We start from the raw sequence: 18,969 nt of genomic DNA, 5'->3' as shown, positions 1-18,969 counted from the left end.
AAGAGCCTTGTGCAGTGGCAGTGAGTCAAATTCATTGACATTATAGTGCCCTTTTTACCCGTGATTTGGTGGATCCTCTCTCTGATCCTCCCAGTTTTCATGAACCCTCATATTGGTGCTGTGCTGCACATCTGTTGACTCTCCCCCAAACACCACTACTCCCTCCTATTCAGGGTACCGAGGCTTTCCTGACTTACAGCAGTAGATGGGCAGAAGTGGAGACTCATATATTTGACACTTCTAGTTGATGGCCCTTGTAGGGAATAACTGGATGCTCCCATTCTGATAATCGTACCAATCTTAAAAGCTAAAATAATAGATTTTTTGAATTAGAAAGTTTGTGACTGAACCATCCCCAGACCTGATCTTTGGGCAGGTGGGATTGTGGCCATACCAAACCCTTGGTCAAATATTTTGGACAACTGCCTATATGTAGGAACAAAAGTTGGGGAAAAGAGGTCTCCCAGGCAGAAAGACCTTGTCTCTTGATCCCTTACACTATTGTGGCCTTGAGTAGAGGCCATGATTTCTCTCCTCACTCTCACCCATGGGTATCCCTCTCCTGAATGATTACATTGTTTTCATCCCCAGCTTCCTCTCTTTAGAAGCAGAATTTTCCCTCTCTGATACACCCTGGATTTCTGCGGCCTTTCTACACTTCACTTGTCAACAGCAAGCAGCACATGGAAGAATGAGAGATGTGCTGAAGAGAGTGGGGTCCGACACAGAGCAGGCAAGACTAGACCGCTTTAATTCTTTGCAGTTCTCTATTTGCAATTGTTCTTAAACCATTAGTAAATATAAACTTGATTTTTATTTATTTATATCTATTTTATTTTTTATAACACTAAGAGAAATGACTGCCCAGTGCTATTGTCTTGTCCCTTGTAAACCTTGTTGTTAAATCTGGTTTCTGGGAGGGATGTGGTGCTCAATTCCCTCCCCTTCCCCTCCCACCCCCATGGGTAAAGTTGTGTCCATTTGTATAAATCAGCATGTTGGAATTTTCTGATAAGTGAAAAGAAGAAAGAAAACTCTTCCCCACACACTCCAAAACCAAAAGCCAGGGGAGAGTGCTGAGAAGATAACTGGGACCAGTGGGGCTGCAAGTCTCCTGCCTGTTTAAGGCAGCATTGGTGAATTCTGAAAGGACTTCCAGCTTGGCCTGTTCCGCTAGGAGGTTGATGGCTGAGAAGTGTACACAGCACATGAATAGGGGCACTCTGCAACCCTGAGAGGAGGAATTTTCCCATGGGTGGCTGCCATTTCCCCCAATTTACTCGGTGTCCTTGGTGCACAAGGATGGTCACTTTCCATGTGGAGAGGAAAAAGAAACAGCTGCACAATCAGAGCAGTTTAGTATTTTTTCAGGGGAAAGGAGTTGCTGTTGCCCCGACCTTTTTTAAATTACAGTGTGTTCTCTCAATGCAGTGAAGTTCTTGGCAAAATCTTTTTATATTGACAATTTGCATTTCAAAATATACAACAAAATTATCCCTGTACAGGTAGTAACTTACATGAGTGGGAAATGAGCAGTCCTGCCTTTTCCTGCCATTGGGTCAATGATTACTACTATTGCTAGTTACGTACATTGTGGTAGCTCTGAGGCCCTAGTTAGGGATGAGAGCCCCGTTACACTGCGTACTGACCACACATGAAATAAAAGACACCTCCTGTCTGAGTTCACAATTTAAACATATGGTGAAGACAAACAGGAGGAAGAACAGGGTAACAGTGCAGTGAATGAGTTTGGCTAAATGAATAGCAGTCAAAACAAACTGCCTAGCCACTGATCTAGGGTCAAATCCTCCTCTCTTACAGCAGGACAACTGCCCTGACTTCAGTGGAGTTGCTCAGGTGTAATTGTGAGAAGAATTGTTTCCACTGTGTACAGGGTTGGCGTTGTGCTGTGCAGCTAGAGAACCATCCTGTCATGTGAAGCTGGAGTGTGGTGTTTGGATCAGTTAGCCCCGTCTAGGAATGAAACAGTGTGGTGTTAATTTTAGGGGAGTTCCATATACCTCATTCCTATTTAGTCCTGGCTTGTTAGCACATTATTTATATTTTTCCTCATTCTGTCTCTCTGGGTCTGTTGGATTTCAGTGGAGTTAAAAGGTGCACACCTGCTTTTTCCCCTCAGATATCCTAGTCTACATATGTTGTATATAAATCTTTTTGGCTGGTTCAGCTGTCAAATTTCTTAGAAGGAAGGAGGCCTGGGTTCCTATCTGAATAATGACACAAGTGAAAATCAGGGTTGGGTCTTGATCACAAAACCACCCCCCAGTTTTATCTGAATGGCAGAGCCCCAGAACAGGACTAATAGGCTTGTTGTATGGTAGGACTGAGGGTACTGCCAGAGGTGGGAGGGGTGCTTAGTATGTGCTTGCAATATGCCTTTGCTTGGGCAGTACTGTCCCTTCCGCAGCTTCCCGAGTGTTGAAGATCACTTACATCTGTGGATTTGGGGAAGGTTGTCGATTCTGACTTTCAATGAGCCTCATTCCTGCTGTTAAGAATTATGTGATTAATATGGAGTTTCTTCTGAAGAAGAAATGGACTGTGGCTTCAAGACTTCCAGTCACTGCTACCCCCGTTTCACCTGCTGTATCCGCTCCCAGAGTGCTGTGTAGCCTTGGGGCCCTCTTGAGCCACAGTCTTCCTGGAAAGAATCCCACTGCTTGTAACCAACCCAGGAAAGCCTCGGGACGTGTTTGCGGGGCTTCCTTCATGAATGGAATGTACACCCTTCAAGTCAATACTGATGCTATAAGTAATGTACAGCCTCTTTCACTTGTAGCTCCTAGTGTGCCTGCTGTTCTTTTCACTCATGGATCTCATCTTGACCAGATTAGCACCAAAGGTAAATCCCAATGCCTGTCTCATTACACTGTATGGGTTTAAAAAGGCTGGTTTGCCACCTAAAAATCCCTTAAGCCAGCACTACCAAGCCTGCTGGAGGAGGGAGTAAAGAATGTCCCAGGCAGAGCATGATGGAAGTCCTTGCTCTCTCCTGCCTTGTTCATAAGCCAAACACAGCAGCCCTCCTTTAATTATGACACCACCTTCCCCACCATGTTAGTATTTAATATGTGTCTTCCTGGCTGACTCACTGTTTTCAGACCTTCCCATTCAGTGGACTTTATGCCTCACTCACCTACCTACTGCTTGAACTAATACAAATAATGCGGCTTAGCCTTTGTCTAGCATTTTGCATTTATTATTGGTCACTTTCCATAGGGCAGGAGATAATGTCCCAAAGAGGGATAAGAATCCCTGTCCTGACAATCTAACAACGCAGACCAAACAGAGAGGTTAGGGACCATAGCAGCTGGATTACTTTGTGCAACAAGGTTTTGGGGAATTATTTTTAAGGGAAGGTATTTGGCAAAGGTTGATCTGAGAGGCTGTTCCAAGCAGAGGGGTGATGTGAAAGGAGGCTTGGAGACAAACTGGTCAGGAGAGACGCATGAACGGTGGGAGAAGATGGGGTAGAACTGGAGAATGCTGTCTGAATGTTAACTAATGCCCATAACGCTCTGTGAAATAAGTGGTGACATTCCCCCTTTGAAAGATGCTGAGGGGAAGTGACTTGCCCAAGGCTACGTGCCGAGAACTGTTTGGAAATGCTTTGGTCATAGGCTGGTCCTTGCTGTTACTTTTTCTACAGCTTTTGCTAAACCGCTGGTTACAGCATGCTTTCTGCCTTGGTCCAGGGGGATCTGGAGCCTCTGGCATTAGCATCAATGCATTTGACTGTAGAGAGGTGGAGGAAGGCTCTATCTGTGCCTTTAGTTGTACTAATCCTGGCACTGACACCGCACTTGATAAACATCACTATTACTAGGGCAGTTCTTTGTTTGAAATGTAACCACAATTCAGTAAGGGGTGTGCATGTTCTTTTCTGAAATATACAGCAAGGGACAGAGGTTCAAAAATCTTTGGAATGCTGCCTGGAGATCCTCGGATGCTTGGAAGAGCAAGGCATATCCTGGCTAGCTCTCTTTCATTCAGCAGAGAAAGGTGAGTAGAACTCTCCTCCCTAACTTATGGGAATGCAAAATTTGGTACCAGGTGCTTTAAGGGATTACCTTTTGGGTCTGGTGAATATATTTGTCTGAAAGAGCCTCTCCACCCTGTAAGCAACACAGAGAAAACAGTCCCCTCTGGGGCATAAAGAAACTTTTCTGACTCTAGGTTTTCACATGGTAGCACTTTGACTTCTATCAGCTGCTGTGTCAAGGCGGGAGCCCAGTGAAGGGTTGCCAGATCTTCACTGAATGTAACAAATTGCTGTTTCGAGTCCAAACAGTTTAAACCTCACAGTAGCTGACAATCAGTATGAATACTGTGCCACCTGCTAGAGACAGGCTTGAAAACCATCACGCACTCCTCCACAGGAGTGACCTGATCCAAACGTCAGATTATGTACTGTCTCCAGCTGTTGCCTGGAAGGAACTATGCCCAACATCTGCACTGCTGTAGAAGTACCTGGAGAGACCTAATGATGATCTAAGACATTTTACCCTTCTCTTGTCTTTGGATATTGCAGACCGTGGACCTTATCAAATTCTACACAGGGCAGCCTCAGACCAATACGTCAGCCTGTTACCTTTTGCATTTTACAGGTAACAACAAAAAATGTTAAGGGAATTGTTTATGAGAGAAAAAAGTAGTTGGCTGCTCACGTGCCCATTTCTAAGCAATTCTAGTCATGTTCTGTGATTGAGTCGAGCTTAGACGAGTGTGTAAGCAGGGAGAGAATTCCTAATGGGGATAGTGTGATTGCCATGAGTTTGGGATGGCTGTATTATGCCAAGGCAAAGAGACTCCACCCAACCTGGCTGGGATGGCCACTTCAGGCGCAGCCAGTGTCTTATGGGTGAAACAAACTGGTAACTTGCTAAGCTAAGAACACTTGTAACCCTCTGAAAGCCAATGCTACTTCTGTTTGATAGTCCATGAAAGCTTTCCCTGCTCTTCAGGACCTTCTTGAAATCTTACTGTTTTCATCAACTCAGCAGAACTATGATTTCCAGATGGTGTGATTCCATCTTCTCTTGCTAGAAGTGTCCATTCACACTTCCCAGTGTTCCAAGGGGTGGGAGTAGTGTCCAGTGCTGAATACAGCAAGTCTGATGGTGAAAATGCTGGTTGCACCTTTGCCCCTAATGTGTTTAAAGATGTATGGTGAGATGCTGTTGAGGGGCTTCCTCTTGCACTGTACTCATTCTATATCTTGTGTGATTCCCTCTAGCCTTACCCCCTGCTTTCACCAAAACCTACTTAACCGAGAGCAAACCTTCCTTTATGTTGCTGTTGACATGTATACCCAGCTGCTTCGACTCTACCTAGAAGGGGAGAATCCTCGGAGATCAGATCAGGGGGGACAAAGCCTACACAGCATGAAACACGTGGGTGGTGGTCATTCTCTTCTCTTACCTAACTGAATTGTACTTGAAAGCCTCCTAGCCACAATACCATTTATTCCCTTGCCTGTACAAAGTAGATTTGCTTTGTGAAATGGCTGACATACCGGTGATACTTGTACAGTACCCAACCCAGGGGGGCTCTGAGATTGGTTAAGGCCTGGAGGTGCCAAAGTCCTACAAATAATTGCCAGTGTGGCATAAAAGAATGATCAGGTTGGAGTGCCATCATAAGATAGACATGCCCATTAACCTTGCTATTAGAGGACCTTAGAGTGCACTTTAATTTTAAACATGGTGAAGTTCTGTACCTAATCTGTAAATAGGATAAATTAAAGTACCTAAGCCACTTGTAAAAGTCTACATTCTTTTAATAAAGATGAAAGTGAGGATTTCAAGTGACTTTGCTTTCTGTCCTGAACTTGATGTCTTTTCACTAGGTGGATTCTTTAGAGGTGATAACTAAGGCTCGTCAATTTCTGCTACATTCAATTGCATGGTGCCCTAAAAAGAGCTTTACACATATACAACAGGTATGCTAAGTCCGCCTCCTTTTCACTTTTATCAAGTCATTGTAAGCTCCTGCCTACCCTCCATTTAGTGTCAGCATGCATGCAGCCCTCAGTCTTTTTTGCAAGACTAATCATGAACTAGTGCTGTCCCCAAACCATACAGCATTTAAATGCCCCTTTCATAGTACTTTTCTGGTAGTACAGATCCACTGTTTGTGTGGAGTTGGCTGTTGCCTGACCCCAAACCATGCTGTTTCTTCTCTAGCTGAGGCATGTTTTGGGAACTTTACTATAAACAGAGAGGCTGAGCTGTTGCTGATCTTAGAAGCCAATTGCTGCTTCTTCAAAGCAAGCTAATACCAGTTGCTTTCTTTTTCCTCCCAGTTACTGGATCCCTGTGAAGAGTTTGACCCAGAGGTGAAAGCTGCCCTCTTCCATTCCTGGAAGCCCACTGTAGCTGAGGATTTCTATGATGAACCAGTCCTCTTCTGAGTGATACTGGTGGAGAACTGTAGCCCGGGCAAGGGCAGCAGAGAAAGACGTGTCTAACTCTGCAGCTGCAGAAAGCGTTTACTAAGATATTTTTTGTGGAATCCAAAGAAATGGATTGACAGGAAAAACTTTCAGCTGTCCTCCATCTTTGTAACCAGGACTACTTGATTCAAATTACTTTGTAAATAATTTATTACAAGCAAAACCTTGAAGCTCTTGTTAATAATAAAAAGTAGGTTAAATTTTTCACTTTAGACTTGCTTGGGGAATTGTAATTTAAAAAAAAGCCTAGTTTTAAGTCACTCCACTGTCCCATATAACTGTAGACCCCTCTGAATAGGAACTACATACATGCCTGCAGTTTATGCAACTACTTAAGTGATGTGGTACAACTTGGTTTCTATCACCACGTGGGGGAGTGTAGAACATCCAGTTCCTTTACATTCGATGGAGACTGTTCAGTACAACACCGCTGAATTTGATTTAAGCATGGAGAATCACAGCACAGTAAAAGCTTTTTTTTTTTTTTTTTTTTTTTTTTCTGAGCAAGCTGAAGCTATTTGCACTGAGGGGGCTTTTTTGTTGAGAATCTATTAAAATGTATATTAAAAATCCTCACTGCTGAATGGTTTATCAGTACACCCCTCCAGCAGACCTTCAAGTGGGCTCCTGTTGTGCAGTCTGTTCCGGTTTTACAGCCTGGCTTTCCACAGTCCCTGAAGGATTCAACATGAGAATCTGCTCAGGCTCCAGTGGCTTGGTTTTGTCCTGAGTCTGGGTCAGAGGGTGCACCATGGACATGTGGACATTAAGGTTATGGGCCTTTTCGAAACGCTTTCCACACTGGTCACAGGCAAACTCCAGCTCGGTCTCAGCTTTGTGTTTGGTCATGTGATATTTGAGAGACGCTCGCTGCCTGCATTGGAAACCACAGATTTCACATCTGGAAAGCAAAACACAATTAGAGCAACACTACAGTGGCCCCAGCTCCAGGTAAGGCTGGCAGTAGTTCATCTCTAGTAAGAAAGGAGGGTAACGCTCACTGAACAAAAAGGCTTCAACTCAAGAGATTGTATTAAAAAAAATCTTCTGTTCCTGCACAGCAACTATCTGGGTAAATGGGTTTAGGAATATGGAGAAGAAGATTGGTGACAGCTAATACTATTTTAGCACTTCAATGGAACATCTCTTGTGCATGGGGCAGGGAAGATGCTGGAGCAGCGCAGTACAAGAAATGCTAAGCTACTGAAGGCCTCTCCTTCATAGAGTTCAAGGCCAGAAGGGACCATGATATAACACAGGACCTAGAACTTCCCCATAATTCCTACACTATCTTTTAGAAAAACATCCACCCTTGATTTAAAAAGTGTCAGTAATGGAGAATCCACCACAACCCTGGCTAAATACCCTCACTGTTAAGAACGTACACCTTATTTCCAGTCTGAATGTCTGACAATGGCTAGAAGTTGTACCTTTCTCTGCGAGATTCAAGAGCCCATTACTAAATAGTTGTTCCCCATGTAGATTATAATCAAGTCATCCCTTAACCACCTTTTTGCTAAACTAAACAGACTGACTCAGAACTCAATTACTCGTTTGCAGGGCTCTCCAATTTATCAACATGCTTTTTGAACTGTGGATGGCAGAACTGGGCACAGGATTCCAGCAGCAGTTGCACCAGTGCCAACTAGAGGTAAAATAACCCCTCTACTTCTATTTATTTCCCTGTTTATACATCCCAGGATCACTTTTGGTCACAGTGGGCACTCATGTTCAGCTGATGATCCACTACGCCCCACCAATCTTTTTCAGAGTCACTGCTTCCCAGGATAGAGTCCCATTTGTTCCCAGATGTATATGTTTATATCTATTTTCAAATGCATATTGGTTGCACCCATTTTACCAAACAATCCAGATTGCTCTGAATCAATGACCTGTCTTCATTATTTACCAATTCCCCAGTTTTTGCATCTACTGGGAGCTGAGGCAAAGCAAATTAGAAAGCGTGAGAGTGAGCCTGCAAAGGGAGCGCACTGGGGTGGAGCTAAAAGGAGTCCTGGAAGCAGATAAGTCGAGCTAGTTTGACCAGTAAAAGGAGACTCCCAATTGGTCAGGATCATGATTAGTCACAAACCCAATGTACAACTAGGAAATGTCTCCCTTAGTTACATCACCTCCCTGCTGGTAGCTAAGAGGACAGAGAAATCCTACACTTCCTAGCATAGGCAGCAGGTCTGTTTTCCAGACACCACATGACTTCTTCCAGTACAGCAGGCCCCAGTTTATTTGAACTTTTCGGAACTTGACTTCAGAGAAGTGTGTCTTTAAATGAATTCCTTACCCTGGCTCCTCAGCTTCCAATCTGGATTTTCTGATGAAAACGCCAACATCTTACAGCGAGACTCTTGGATGGGGCCTTTTTCTAAACATTGAACTATACACACCAATTCTTTGCCACTCTGACTAGTGGAAGGAAATCCTACAGATTCCTATTTTAAAGGGGGTCTAACCGGTGACCCTGTCTATTCATTTACTTTATTACATCACTATGATGTGCATAAGGCCCAAGTGCACTTACTGGAGGGGCTTTGCTCCTGAATGGCGCATCTGATGGACTGAGAGGTGTTTGCGTTGTTTGAAGGTCTGCCCACATTCATCACAGATATAATTCCGTACCTCTGCAGGGAGAAGGGACATGGTGAAGGAGTCATTGGCACTGTTGACACCTTAACACCTCATTGATACACACAAGCCCCTGCTTACCACAAGCAATTTAAGCTAAACCGTGAAGTTCCTTCACTAGCACCTGATGGGGGAAGTAGCTCAAATCCTCCCAAAAGATGGCATGGCCTGGAGGCCTCTCAGTACCAAACAAACAGTGGGAAGGGGGAGGAAGGGGGTCTTAAGCAAATACCACAGTGATAGGGCAGTTTCATACCCAACACAAGGTCTTGGCACAGTGAAGTCATCATCTTGTTCTTGCATAACACCCTCCCTTCGGTTGTGAGCAGCCACTGTCAGCAGGAAGTACCTGTATGAATGAGTTTCACATGGCGCTGTAGGTACCGATCGATCATGAACACCTTGTTGCAGCCAGGGTGGGGACAAGGCCTCTCCCGCACTTCTTCATGATGCTCCTTTATGTGTTTCTAAAAATAAGGATTGGAGTCTCTTTACCCTAGTACGGGTCAGAAGTTAATTCACACTCCTCATCAATAGCTTACATAGCACAAGCCAGAAGACTCGAGGGAAAAAGGCAGTAGTGCAGGCCTACACATCACCTCTAGTTTCACTGTGTGAAATGACTCAAGCTTGCATCCAAGCCTGCAAGTCCATCCTTCTGTAGGACTTTAATAAAACATTGTTAAACCTTCTCTCCACCAACATTAGGCCCCAAGCAGCCCATTAGCCTGCAGCGTTTCCAAAAGGGCTCCCCAGCAAGGCAATGGCTGAATCTCAGGACAGAAGACGAAGCACAGCGTGAGTTGGAAAGAGACCAGTTCCTCTTTCCACTTGGAACGGAACAAAGACCTCAGACACTACACAGGTCACGCAGCTGAACTGTTCACTTTGACCCATCCCTGTCCTTCAAGAGGCGGGAAAGGAATGCCCAGATACCATTCTTAATTCTCTACTCGCATGAAAGGTGACTCATCCCCTTTAATAGCTCACAGCACCTACACTGGAAATAACAAGTCGCATGTTAAAAGCAACAGAGGGTCCTGTGGCACCTTTGAGACTAACAGAAGTACTGGGAAGTCTAACAGAAGTACTAACAGAAGTCGCATGTTAATTCTTAACTTACCTTCATGCCATCGGCCCCTCTGTATACAGCTGTGCACCCCTGGTAAGGACACTTGTAGATGGTAGGCAGCTCCTCCCTGAAAAGCAGAGAATTACTCCAGTGAGATTGTGCTAATCTCGGAGAGTCTCACGCCTCCGTGCTCAGTTCAGTTACCTTTCACATTTGATCTTTTTTTTCCAGCCTGGCTTGGGTCCTGGCTTCTTTCTTATTTTGGGCTCTTCAGCCTTCTTCGCTTCTTTATTTTCACTCTTTTTGTTGGACCCCCTAAGGCAAGGAACAACAATGTAAAGAGATGAATGAGAATGTTTGATATTTCATTTGTATTGAATTCAAGTCTAATTTCACCTGAAATGGCCCAACTAGCTCAGCGAAGGTCTGGAGACACACAGGTGCTCTCCGCACATGGGAGTGCGGGAGGAGGAGGAGGAATGCAGCCCCTGATAGATCACATTCACCTGCTGTGCAGCTCAGTGAACCATTCTACTGAGGCACCGTAAATCACGTCTCTAGGTGCCAACAGGTCAGGAAGGGAGTGAGGGAGATGTGGGGAGCTTGAGTTCTGGGTCGTGTGAGAGCAAACAAAACCTTCTTCCCTGGGTTGGCCTCCCCCATCCCAGAAAACCCAAAGAAGTGGGTCAGGGGATGCTGATGCTAATGCCTGCGCTATACCTATTCTGTGGATAAAGAACCAAGTTGTGTTAAAAAAGCAAAGTAAAAAAAGCCCCTTACTTCTTTTCTGGATAAGGCTCAAAGGAGTCATCTGAAGATTGCACAGTTCTCTTATCATTCTCATCTTCACTCAAGAAGTCTCTGAGGAAGAGAAGAAACTTTATAATACCTGGTTTGGATGAAACCTCAGCACTAACACTCCAATTTGCTGGTTTCTTTAGCAGTCATCAATATTTGTTCTTCAATCTCCTGCACAAAAAGTCATGGCAACTGAGGTGCAAAACAGTCTCTTCCCACATCATCTCTTAAAGCAAGAAAAAAAACACACCCCAAGGAACACTTGAAACTGCAAAATCGATTTCTTTGGAGATTACAGCCCAGCAAGAATAAACTGAGGATTGTAATGAGAAAAAAGTCTGGCCATGCAGTTAGAGATTTACTGGAAGTTGTAAGAGTGGAATTGTCACAGCCAACCTCTGCAATAGGACAGGCAATTTTGCAGAGCAAGAACATAATACAATTGTTCTGACACAAAGTTAATTACTCTGCAGCTCACTCCACATTCTCCTAACAGCAGCCAATAGGCTTGGGCTTTTTACCCTAGTTATAGAAACAAACAATTCCGGGGTCAAGAAGGAGACAACAGAACATTCTGGCATCTTCTGTGCAACATTTTTCAGGCTCCCAGCTACATTTTAAATTACGCTTGCAAAAGGCAGGCTCGTACTTTTGACCCAGAACAACTGCTATATGGTCACTTATTTAGGTGCTTCACTTTAGACACCCTCTTTTGGGAATCTTGGCCTAATTTTCTTCCACTGTTACGAGGGGTTATAATGATTGCAAAAATCGATAGGCTTTAAGTGTCATTTACTGCCACTCGGCAAGTTCCCATCAAACATGCTCCTTTTGTAAGTAAAGAGCAGATTTCGCTAAGTGCAGTGCAATATCCGACAACCAAGATGGATTCTCCTTTAGATATCCACACCAATGACTGTTCTGGAATCCAGACTCTCAGTAGCTGGAAATGAGAATGAACTATGAGACAGAATAGAAACTATATGGGCCTGCAGTGCTGGCAATCATCTCACCAGACCCAGCGCAGAGCTGGGCAATACCAAACTGGGTCCTTGAAAGACACAGGGCAGCTCTGCTGGGAAACTTTTTCAGAAGCTGCTAAAACATCTATCAGGGATTCCAAATGCCATTTAAAGAAAAACGGGACACAATTAGGAAAAAGGAATACGGGGTGTCAACTTAGTGAACTTTTATCAAGATCACTACAAAGAAACCAGTCTCTGTCAGATGCTGGGTCCAAGGGAGGAAGGGGTCTCCCATGACCGGTCACACTGGAGAATTAGATTCCCCTCAGCTGATCATTTTCATGCTTGCAAAGAACATTTAGGCTATTTTAAACCCACTCTTCTCTCACCCCTCAGAAAGGTCACTGAACTCGTCTTTTACCCGCTCATCCGACGTTGAAGACAGAACCTGCTTCCCACTCAACTGTCCTAGGAAATAAAGGAGAACACTGCATATTACAAACAAAAAGCAGCTAAAAGAAGCCCGCAAACGGAGAATTCACTCTCAGCAGCTGGCTACATACACTCTCTTTGAGGATGGGTTAACCACATATGTGACTGCAGGGCTTCACAAGACCTGGGGCCTTCACCTCCTATACGCCAGGAACTGTTATGGATCAGTTTTGCCCCAATGCCCATGTAAACACTCTTGATTCTGACCCATACCAGTTTCTGTGGTTGTAATATATCTGAGACTAAGTAGCTTTCAATTACATTTCTTCTGGACAGCACCAGGAAGTCTCGCTCACGCCTTTTTCAGATGCATGATCCAGAAAACAAGGTGGAGTCACCCAAGCCCACCTGTTTAAAGTCAGGAGATAATCCCCTGTGGTGTCACACACATCACCTTGAGAAGGGACAAGAGATGAAGGTGCCAAATCAAGCCTACAGGGTGAATGGAAGCAGCTCTCTAAGTACTTACTGGTCCACTGCTGGAATCATGCTGGAAAGTTTCCCGTGAATGTCTGAGGGCAGTGACCAGGCTCTCCCTGGTTCCTCACACACCTGCTGTGGTGCTGGAGAGGGAGGAGGCAAGGCCATCCACCCAGCAGCTCAGGGGCCCACCTTGTATTTATTAACAATAAGGGAAACTGTGGTAGTGTAGCCCAGGAGCAAAGCGCTAACAACTGCACTGAATTGTCCAACCCCCTGCACAAATGGTTCTTTGAAATGTCAGCACACGCCACATGGAAACACACCGAGAGCTCCCAGAGTGCAGAGGAGCAGTCCTCTCCACCACGGCCCATTTCACTCACTCGGCACTTTTCATCTTGAATCTCCACTGGGGCGGAAGCAGTCTCATCCCCATCAACAGACTGGGAAACTTGGGCACAAAGAGGCAAAGTGACTTGCTCAAGGCCACAGAGCAAGTGCGTGGCAAAGCCACGATTTGACTCCACATGCTTCTGGGCCCCAGCCCTGTGCTCAGAGCCCAGCTTCCGCGGTTTATTTTTAAATACGCTTCCTTTCTGCAATGCTCAGTTTCTAACATCAACCTGGACTGAGGTTTAGGTGCTGTTGATTGCTGTCTATGCCGTCCTGGAAAACCACCCATCCCGGAGGTGATAGCACAGTCAGAAAGTTCTGCATGGACCCAGCCTCGGAGTCTGGGGAAAAGGGCCTTCACCTTTCCCCATACGGTTGGAGGTCGCTTTTTAGGCAAAACTCTTACCTGGGGCACTGCTCAATGGAGAGGCTGACTGGGGCAGACTTTTCTCCTGTAAAGAGACTGGACTGTCCTCTTGTGAATGAGATGAATTCCTGCTCTGTGGCAACGGATTCTCAGCTCGGAGTGGCTCCGATGTGGTCCCTTTGTTTACTGGCTGCTCGCAAGTGCCTGTCCTTGCTGGAGCAAGCTGGGGCCTGGGAGCAGAGGCAGCCCCAGCATTGTCTGCACTTGCCCCGTTGTCAGTCAAACGCTGTGCTGTGCTCTTGTTCCATTCCCATGTAACAGACAAGGCGTTATCGACAAGCACCGTGCTGCAATCAGAATCTGTATCCATAACATAGTCATGCCCGTTTCCACAGCCCCACACGGCTCGAATTATCCCACAGTACTCGGAAGATAACACACTCTGCAGGCTTGGCACAGACTGGCAGTTCCCCGCATGGTTGTGGGTCCACGTAACCAAATTATGCAGGCACTGGGGGCTGGATGTGATCAAGTCTACTGTTCAAATGGGAAAGAAGAGCATGCCAGCAGTTAGTCGCTTTGGCAGTCCCAGGCTGTCGAACGGTGCTTATCCCCACTTACATAGCATGGTAATGGGTTGTTTTGCTATCTATCTGGCTCTTTATGCCATGCCCAACAGCTAAGCTGAACCATTTAAAAACACCTGAAACGAGTGGCTGTAAAACATCCAGAGTTGATGGGGGAGCTCGGGCAGGCAGAGGCCCCAAAAGTACTTTTTAAAAGAACGCATCTACGGGAATTTTTTAATGGTCTGGTTTTAAAAAATAACCTGGTAAATCGGGAATCCTACAAAGCTGTTTTCTGCTTCTCTGCTGGGTCTGAGGGACTTTTGGGCAGGCCCAAGAACGTGACCAGATATACTCCGTCCTAGCCCCCTTCCCCTCTCTGAATGCCCTGCTGCCTCTTCAGCTGATACCACTCCTGGAAAACTCCCTTGTGTGGAACCTGCTAGGAGAGCGAACAGGCGAGATCCCGGAGCAGTGCACAAGTCTGATGTCCTCGTCTAGTGCATGACACAGGAAGTACAAAGGACCATGAAGCAGTGACACTGACTAGAGACACAACTCTCAAATGCACTAAAGGAACAAACTGAAGGGAACTTCTTTAAATGACTAGTTTTCAAGTTAGTGGCGTGTCGTCTGAGTGTCCAGTCGAAAACCCCAAACCCTCCTTTGACAGTATCACAGAACAAACAAAAAATAGTTCCCCATAATTCTGTCCTGCACTTACCCAAACAGGGGGCTTCTGCATCTGGCTGTGGCTGCACATCACTGTTCCTACACACAAAACAAAGCAGCACCTGAAGAATCTCGTCCAGAAAGACAGAAAACCAGGAACATGGTAGCAGCTAGAGACAGGGCAGTGACCAAACTAATGTATCTCAACCTGGCAGTAACAGATACAGGAGCACATGCTGGCTACAGAGAAAACAGATTCAGTCATTAGCTGTTTACAGCTGCTAAAAATACATCCTGTCCTGGGAGTTCAGTGCCCGGAAATTCCACAAGTAAACGAACCTATACAAATATACAGAAATGTATGACTTGAAAAATGAACATGAATAAAAAAACTCAATACATACTTTCCTTTTGATTTTATATGGCCTGTGGGCGATGCATTCACCCTCTGAATAAACGTCTTGAGGACGCTGCGACATTTGTAAAACTGGGCATGGCATTTCTTGCAGACATATTGCGGGAGAGCAGGATCTTGTCGGACTGCTACTCCGACCAGTCGCTGGAAATCTGTGAAAAACACTTGATCCACACGTCGCTGCTTCTCCGAGTTCTCTCCCGTTACAGGAACCTTCCCAAAAGCGTTCCGCAAGCTCCGGGAGGAAAACTTCCCATGGCAGAGTCGGCAATATCCTACGCTTAGGGCTCTACCAATTCCTAAGTAAGAAGGAAGGATGAAAATAAGTCAGTTCTTACCATTGTACAGGGACTGTCGTGTGTTTGTACAGCACCTAGCACACCGGCCCAGACATGGTTGTGGCCCTTACGAGTTACCACAGTACAAATGTTACACAATGACTTCACTCTAAGGTAGTGCATTGCCTTAAAAGAGGCTTGGATGCAGAGCAACCAGGGCCCTCCTTCACTCCAGGCCAAGATCAAGGTAATCAGGTGGGAGGCATGCCTGAGGAGTTAAGGAAACAGCTGCATTTGAGACGCCAGCAACCACTGCTGTGTAAACCTGTGCTCAGGACCAGCAAGGGCACCAGTGAAATGGGATTAAGCAGCATGAGGGGACACAAACCTCTCCCTCTAGAGTTCATCAACCCACAAGCGATTACTTCAAAGTAACACACCCTGCCCGCCCAAGGACTGAACAGCCTGCCAGCCCAGCACCATGCCGGCGTGTGACTCTCCAACCCTCCCATGGCAGCCTACTGCACTCCTGCTGAACTACCCTGTAAAGAGGATTTCAGTTCTGCCCTTACACAAAGTGACAGTTACTAACTGGCAGCAGGGGCTGGGTGACTACAGTGCCGCTGTATCCACTTCTACCCCAGCTGAATACAGATCACAGACTGACCCCTGTCCACGGGGGCTTGCCTGACCCAGCGAGGGAACACAAAAGATTTCTGTCTGCTGACCCTAAGGTACGTGCCTCTGAGAAGCCAGCGCAACATTTCAAATCTTACCACTTCACAATGCGCAGCACCCAGTGTGCCCAGAAACCAAGCACTCAACAATCAGTCAGGCTCTAGCAGAACAGTATTAACAGCATTTAAAACTGGGTTTATGTCACTGCAACAGCGATGTCATCCAGCCAGAACCACAGGCTCCATCAGGAAAGCCCATGGACCTTCCTCAACTGTTCAGCCTTATCCTTGGCCTCTCTACACCATCCCTGTACTACAGCTTTTCCTGCCTCTGACGCTCCCACCATGCTCATCTGAGTGCACAGTCCTTTTGCACCCCAGAGGGCAGTATGTACCAATGAACACTAGAAGGGTGTACATGGGAGCTGCAATCCCTTCTGATACCAGGGAATCCAAGCAGGCCCCTAGGCCGTTCCCCTCACCCATGTCTGAGCTGAAGAGCGGACGGCCTTGACCTGCACGATTCTCTGCGGATGAGGAGCGGCACAGGGCAGTAAAAGCCCTCCCTGCTCAATTTAGAGTTTCTTTACAGGCAGGAGAAAGTTCAGACACTACCGATGGCTTTTGGGGCTTTGATAGGGTTTTATCACTAGTTATGTTACAAATGTTGCAACTTGACTTCATCTGTAACTGTCTGCTTTCAAAAAAAAAAAGTTTCCCCTTCAAACAAACAATGTAGCTGTTTCAGGTACAACCCTCAACTCACACAAATATATACAAGTTAATACAGAATCAGTGCATTCTCAAAGGCCCATGGTCTAGGGCAGGGGTTCTCAAACGGGGGGACAGGACCCCTCAGGGGGTCACAAGCTGTCAGCCTCCACCCCAAACCCATTTTTGCCTCCATCATTTATAATGGTGTTAAATATATTTATATATATGTTAAATATATATAAAAAGTGTTTTTAATTTATAAGGGGGATCGCACACAGAGGCTTGCTATGTGAAAGGGGTCACCAGTACAAAAGTTTGAGAGCCACTGGTCGATGGTGTCCAGTACTCTGGTATTTCAGAACAACCCTCCCTCTCTTCCACACTTAGCATAATGCACTGTCAAGGAGAGATTGTACTTCCTGACTGTAGCGATGACCAGCTCATGCCTGGAAGCATGGCAATGATAACGCTTCTAATGTGTATCCTCATTCATGTAGCTGCCAGTAGAAACCTTTCATAGCTATCGTATAATGGGTGGGGGCAGCTTTAAATGCTGAAAGGTTTAGACCATCTGTGCCCCAACCTGCTCATTTTATTCTGTCACACAAATAAGTGGCCTTAACTTACTGCAGACTCTACATTTCATTTGAACAGACAACTTCCTAATTCTGCTTTTTTCAGCAGATTTCAAATCCCACAATCTGGAACATTCATTGATGTTTTCCCCATTTTTCCTCTCTTCTTTTACTATGGAGTGTCACCCTGCCCGGGGATAAACCCCTCCAAACATCGTTGCAGACAGGCACTGTGGGTGCTTGTGTCAGAAGCAGAGCTGCTCCCAGTAGTCCCCAGACAAGAAGATAGAAGATCAGGATCGGAAGGGACTCCCAGCACTTCTCTGGTGAGGAGAATTGACAGATGACGGGTTTCCTGCCACTTTCTGCACTTGTTTGGGGCTGGATTTATAGTTACTCTCAGCTCCTCCCCCATCACCCCTGCTAGCAGAAACCGCATTTCCTGGGCTAAAGAGCGCTGGCCCAGCAGCCCTGGACTCTGGCAGCCTCCAAGCCCCCAGGAGCTGGTTTGCTGCCCCCACGGCCAGGGGGGTCAAGATCCAGGCCCCCCCTTCTGTGCCTTTCCCAGGCCCGGCCAACTCTGTCCCTGGTCCGAGGCCAGCTGGCCCTAGCTCCCGGGAGCCGAGGCCCGCCCTGCCATTTTAGGGTGGTTTGTGCAGGTGATTTCGGGGACGGAGGAGTGTCAGCCGGCAGCCCGGGCTCGGAGAAGCCACTCCTGCCCCAAAGCATCCCCCGCCCGTGGGGCCGGGCCCCGCTCGCCCGAGCTCGCCCCCGGGGTGTGGCCGGGCAGGAGCGCGGGGGCCCGGGGGGGAGCGGCTCCGTCTGGGCTCCCGGGGCCCATCGAGCGTCTGGCTCCGCCGAGGGGCTCAGAGGCCGCGGTGACGGGCGGGCGCGGGGGGAGCCCCGGCCCGGACACCGGCCCCCAAGCCCGCGGGGGCCCGGTCCGGTCCAGTCCGGTCCCTGCGCCGCCGACACCCACCTGCCTCCTCGGCGCCGTCCTCCGGCTCGGGCTGTACCGGGGCCCCGCGCGCCCCCTGCCCCGCCCCGGCCGCCTCCTCCCGGGCCGCGCGGCCCCGCCGCCCGCTCCCCGCCCGGGGCTCCGGCCTGCGCCCGCCGGCGGGGGACAGGAACCGGCCGCGCCGATCCCGCTTCATCGCCGCCGCCCAGGGCCCGCTGCGGGCGCCTCCCGCCTCGGCGCTGGGGCTGGCGGGGTCGCGGCGGGGCACTGCGCCCCCTGGCGGCCCGGAGGAGCCGAGCGCAGCCGACCCCCCCCCCGTCCCTCCCACGCGCGGGGCTCTCCCAGCCCGGGCTCCGTCTCAGCCACCCCACGCGTGTCACGGCCGCGCGCCCCCACCTGTCCTCGTGCCGCCAGCCGGGCTGCATTTGGGAGCTTATTTCTGCAGCCCCGGGGGCTAGAGGATTCTGCAGAACTGGAGTGTGCCACGCTAGA

The 18,969-nt window shown here is 47.4% G+C and overlaps 2 protein-coding genes across 14 annotated transcripts in view; one reads left to right on the top strand and one right to left on the bottom strand.

The window, feature by feature from the left end:
* FANCA (FA complementation group A) overlaps positions 1 to 6,687 on the top strand; it is a 56,648-nt gene extending 49,961 nt beyond the window's left edge. For 7 of the 10 annotated variants that reach the window (XM_065567365.1, XM_024110138.3, XM_042845298.2 and 4 more), the window contains 7 exons: positions 592 to 733; positions 2,801 to 2,863; positions 3,918 to 4,023; positions 4,553 to 4,628; positions 5,258 to 5,414; positions 5,870 to 5,962; positions 6,326 to 6,687. In XM_065567365.1, the coding sequence (XP_065423437.1) occupies positions 592 to 733; positions 2,801 to 2,863; positions 3,918 to 4,023; positions 4,553 to 4,628; positions 5,258 to 5,414; positions 5,870 to 5,962; positions 6,326 to 6,433 (745 nt within the window). In that variant the 3' untranslated portion in view covers positions 6,434 to 6,687. Of the gene's footprint in view, positions 1 to 591; positions 734 to 2,800; positions 2,864 to 3,240; positions 4,024 to 4,552; positions 4,629 to 5,257; positions 5,415 to 5,869 lie in introns of those variants that run through there. The other 3 variants (XR_010592631.1, XM_065567367.1, XR_010592632.1) reach the window with 3 other exon arrangements.
* Positions 5,783 to 18,739, bottom strand: ZNF276 (zinc finger protein 276). Of its 4 annotated transcripts, none has more exons than XR_006173213.2 (11): positions 18,499 to 18,739; positions 15,265 to 15,574; positions 14,913 to 14,959; positions 13,662 to 14,159; positions 12,340 to 12,418; positions 10,968 to 11,048; positions 10,392 to 10,502; positions 10,239 to 10,314; positions 9,372 to 9,582; positions 9,012 to 9,111; positions 5,783 to 7,376 (listed from the first exon to the last, which is right to left on the bottom strand). XR_006173213.2 is itself a non-coding variant. In XM_042845302.2 (11 exons), the coding sequence occupies exons 1-11, from the start codon at positions 18,671 to 18,673 to the stop codon at positions 7,091 to 7,093; spliced, it is 1,878 nt and encodes a 625-aa protein (XP_042701236.1). In that variant the 5' UTR covers positions 18,674 to 18,738; the 3' UTR covers positions 5,783 to 7,090. The 4 variants fall into 4 exon arrangements, 3 of the variants coding, with proteins under 3 accessions (XP_042701236.1, XP_042701235.1, XP_042701237.1); XM_042845302.2 differs by having other exon boundaries at positions 9,465 to 9,582; positions 13,662 to 14,156; positions 18,499 to 18,738; XM_042845301.2 differs by having other exon boundaries at positions 9,465 to 9,582; positions 18,499 to 18,737.
* Positions 18,740 to 18,969: the final 230 nt, after the last annotated feature.

The sequence above is a fragment of the Chrysemys picta genome, chromosome 14 (assembly GCF_011386835.1).
Source record: "Chrysemys picta bellii isolate R12L10 chromosome 14, ASM1138683v2, whole genome shotgun sequence".
Lineage (NCBI taxonomy): Eukaryota > Metazoa > Chordata > Testudines > Emydidae > Chrysemys > Chrysemys picta.
The sequence above is the reverse complement of the archived record's forward strand: the minus strand, read 5'-3'. Positions and strand labels throughout refer to the sequence as shown.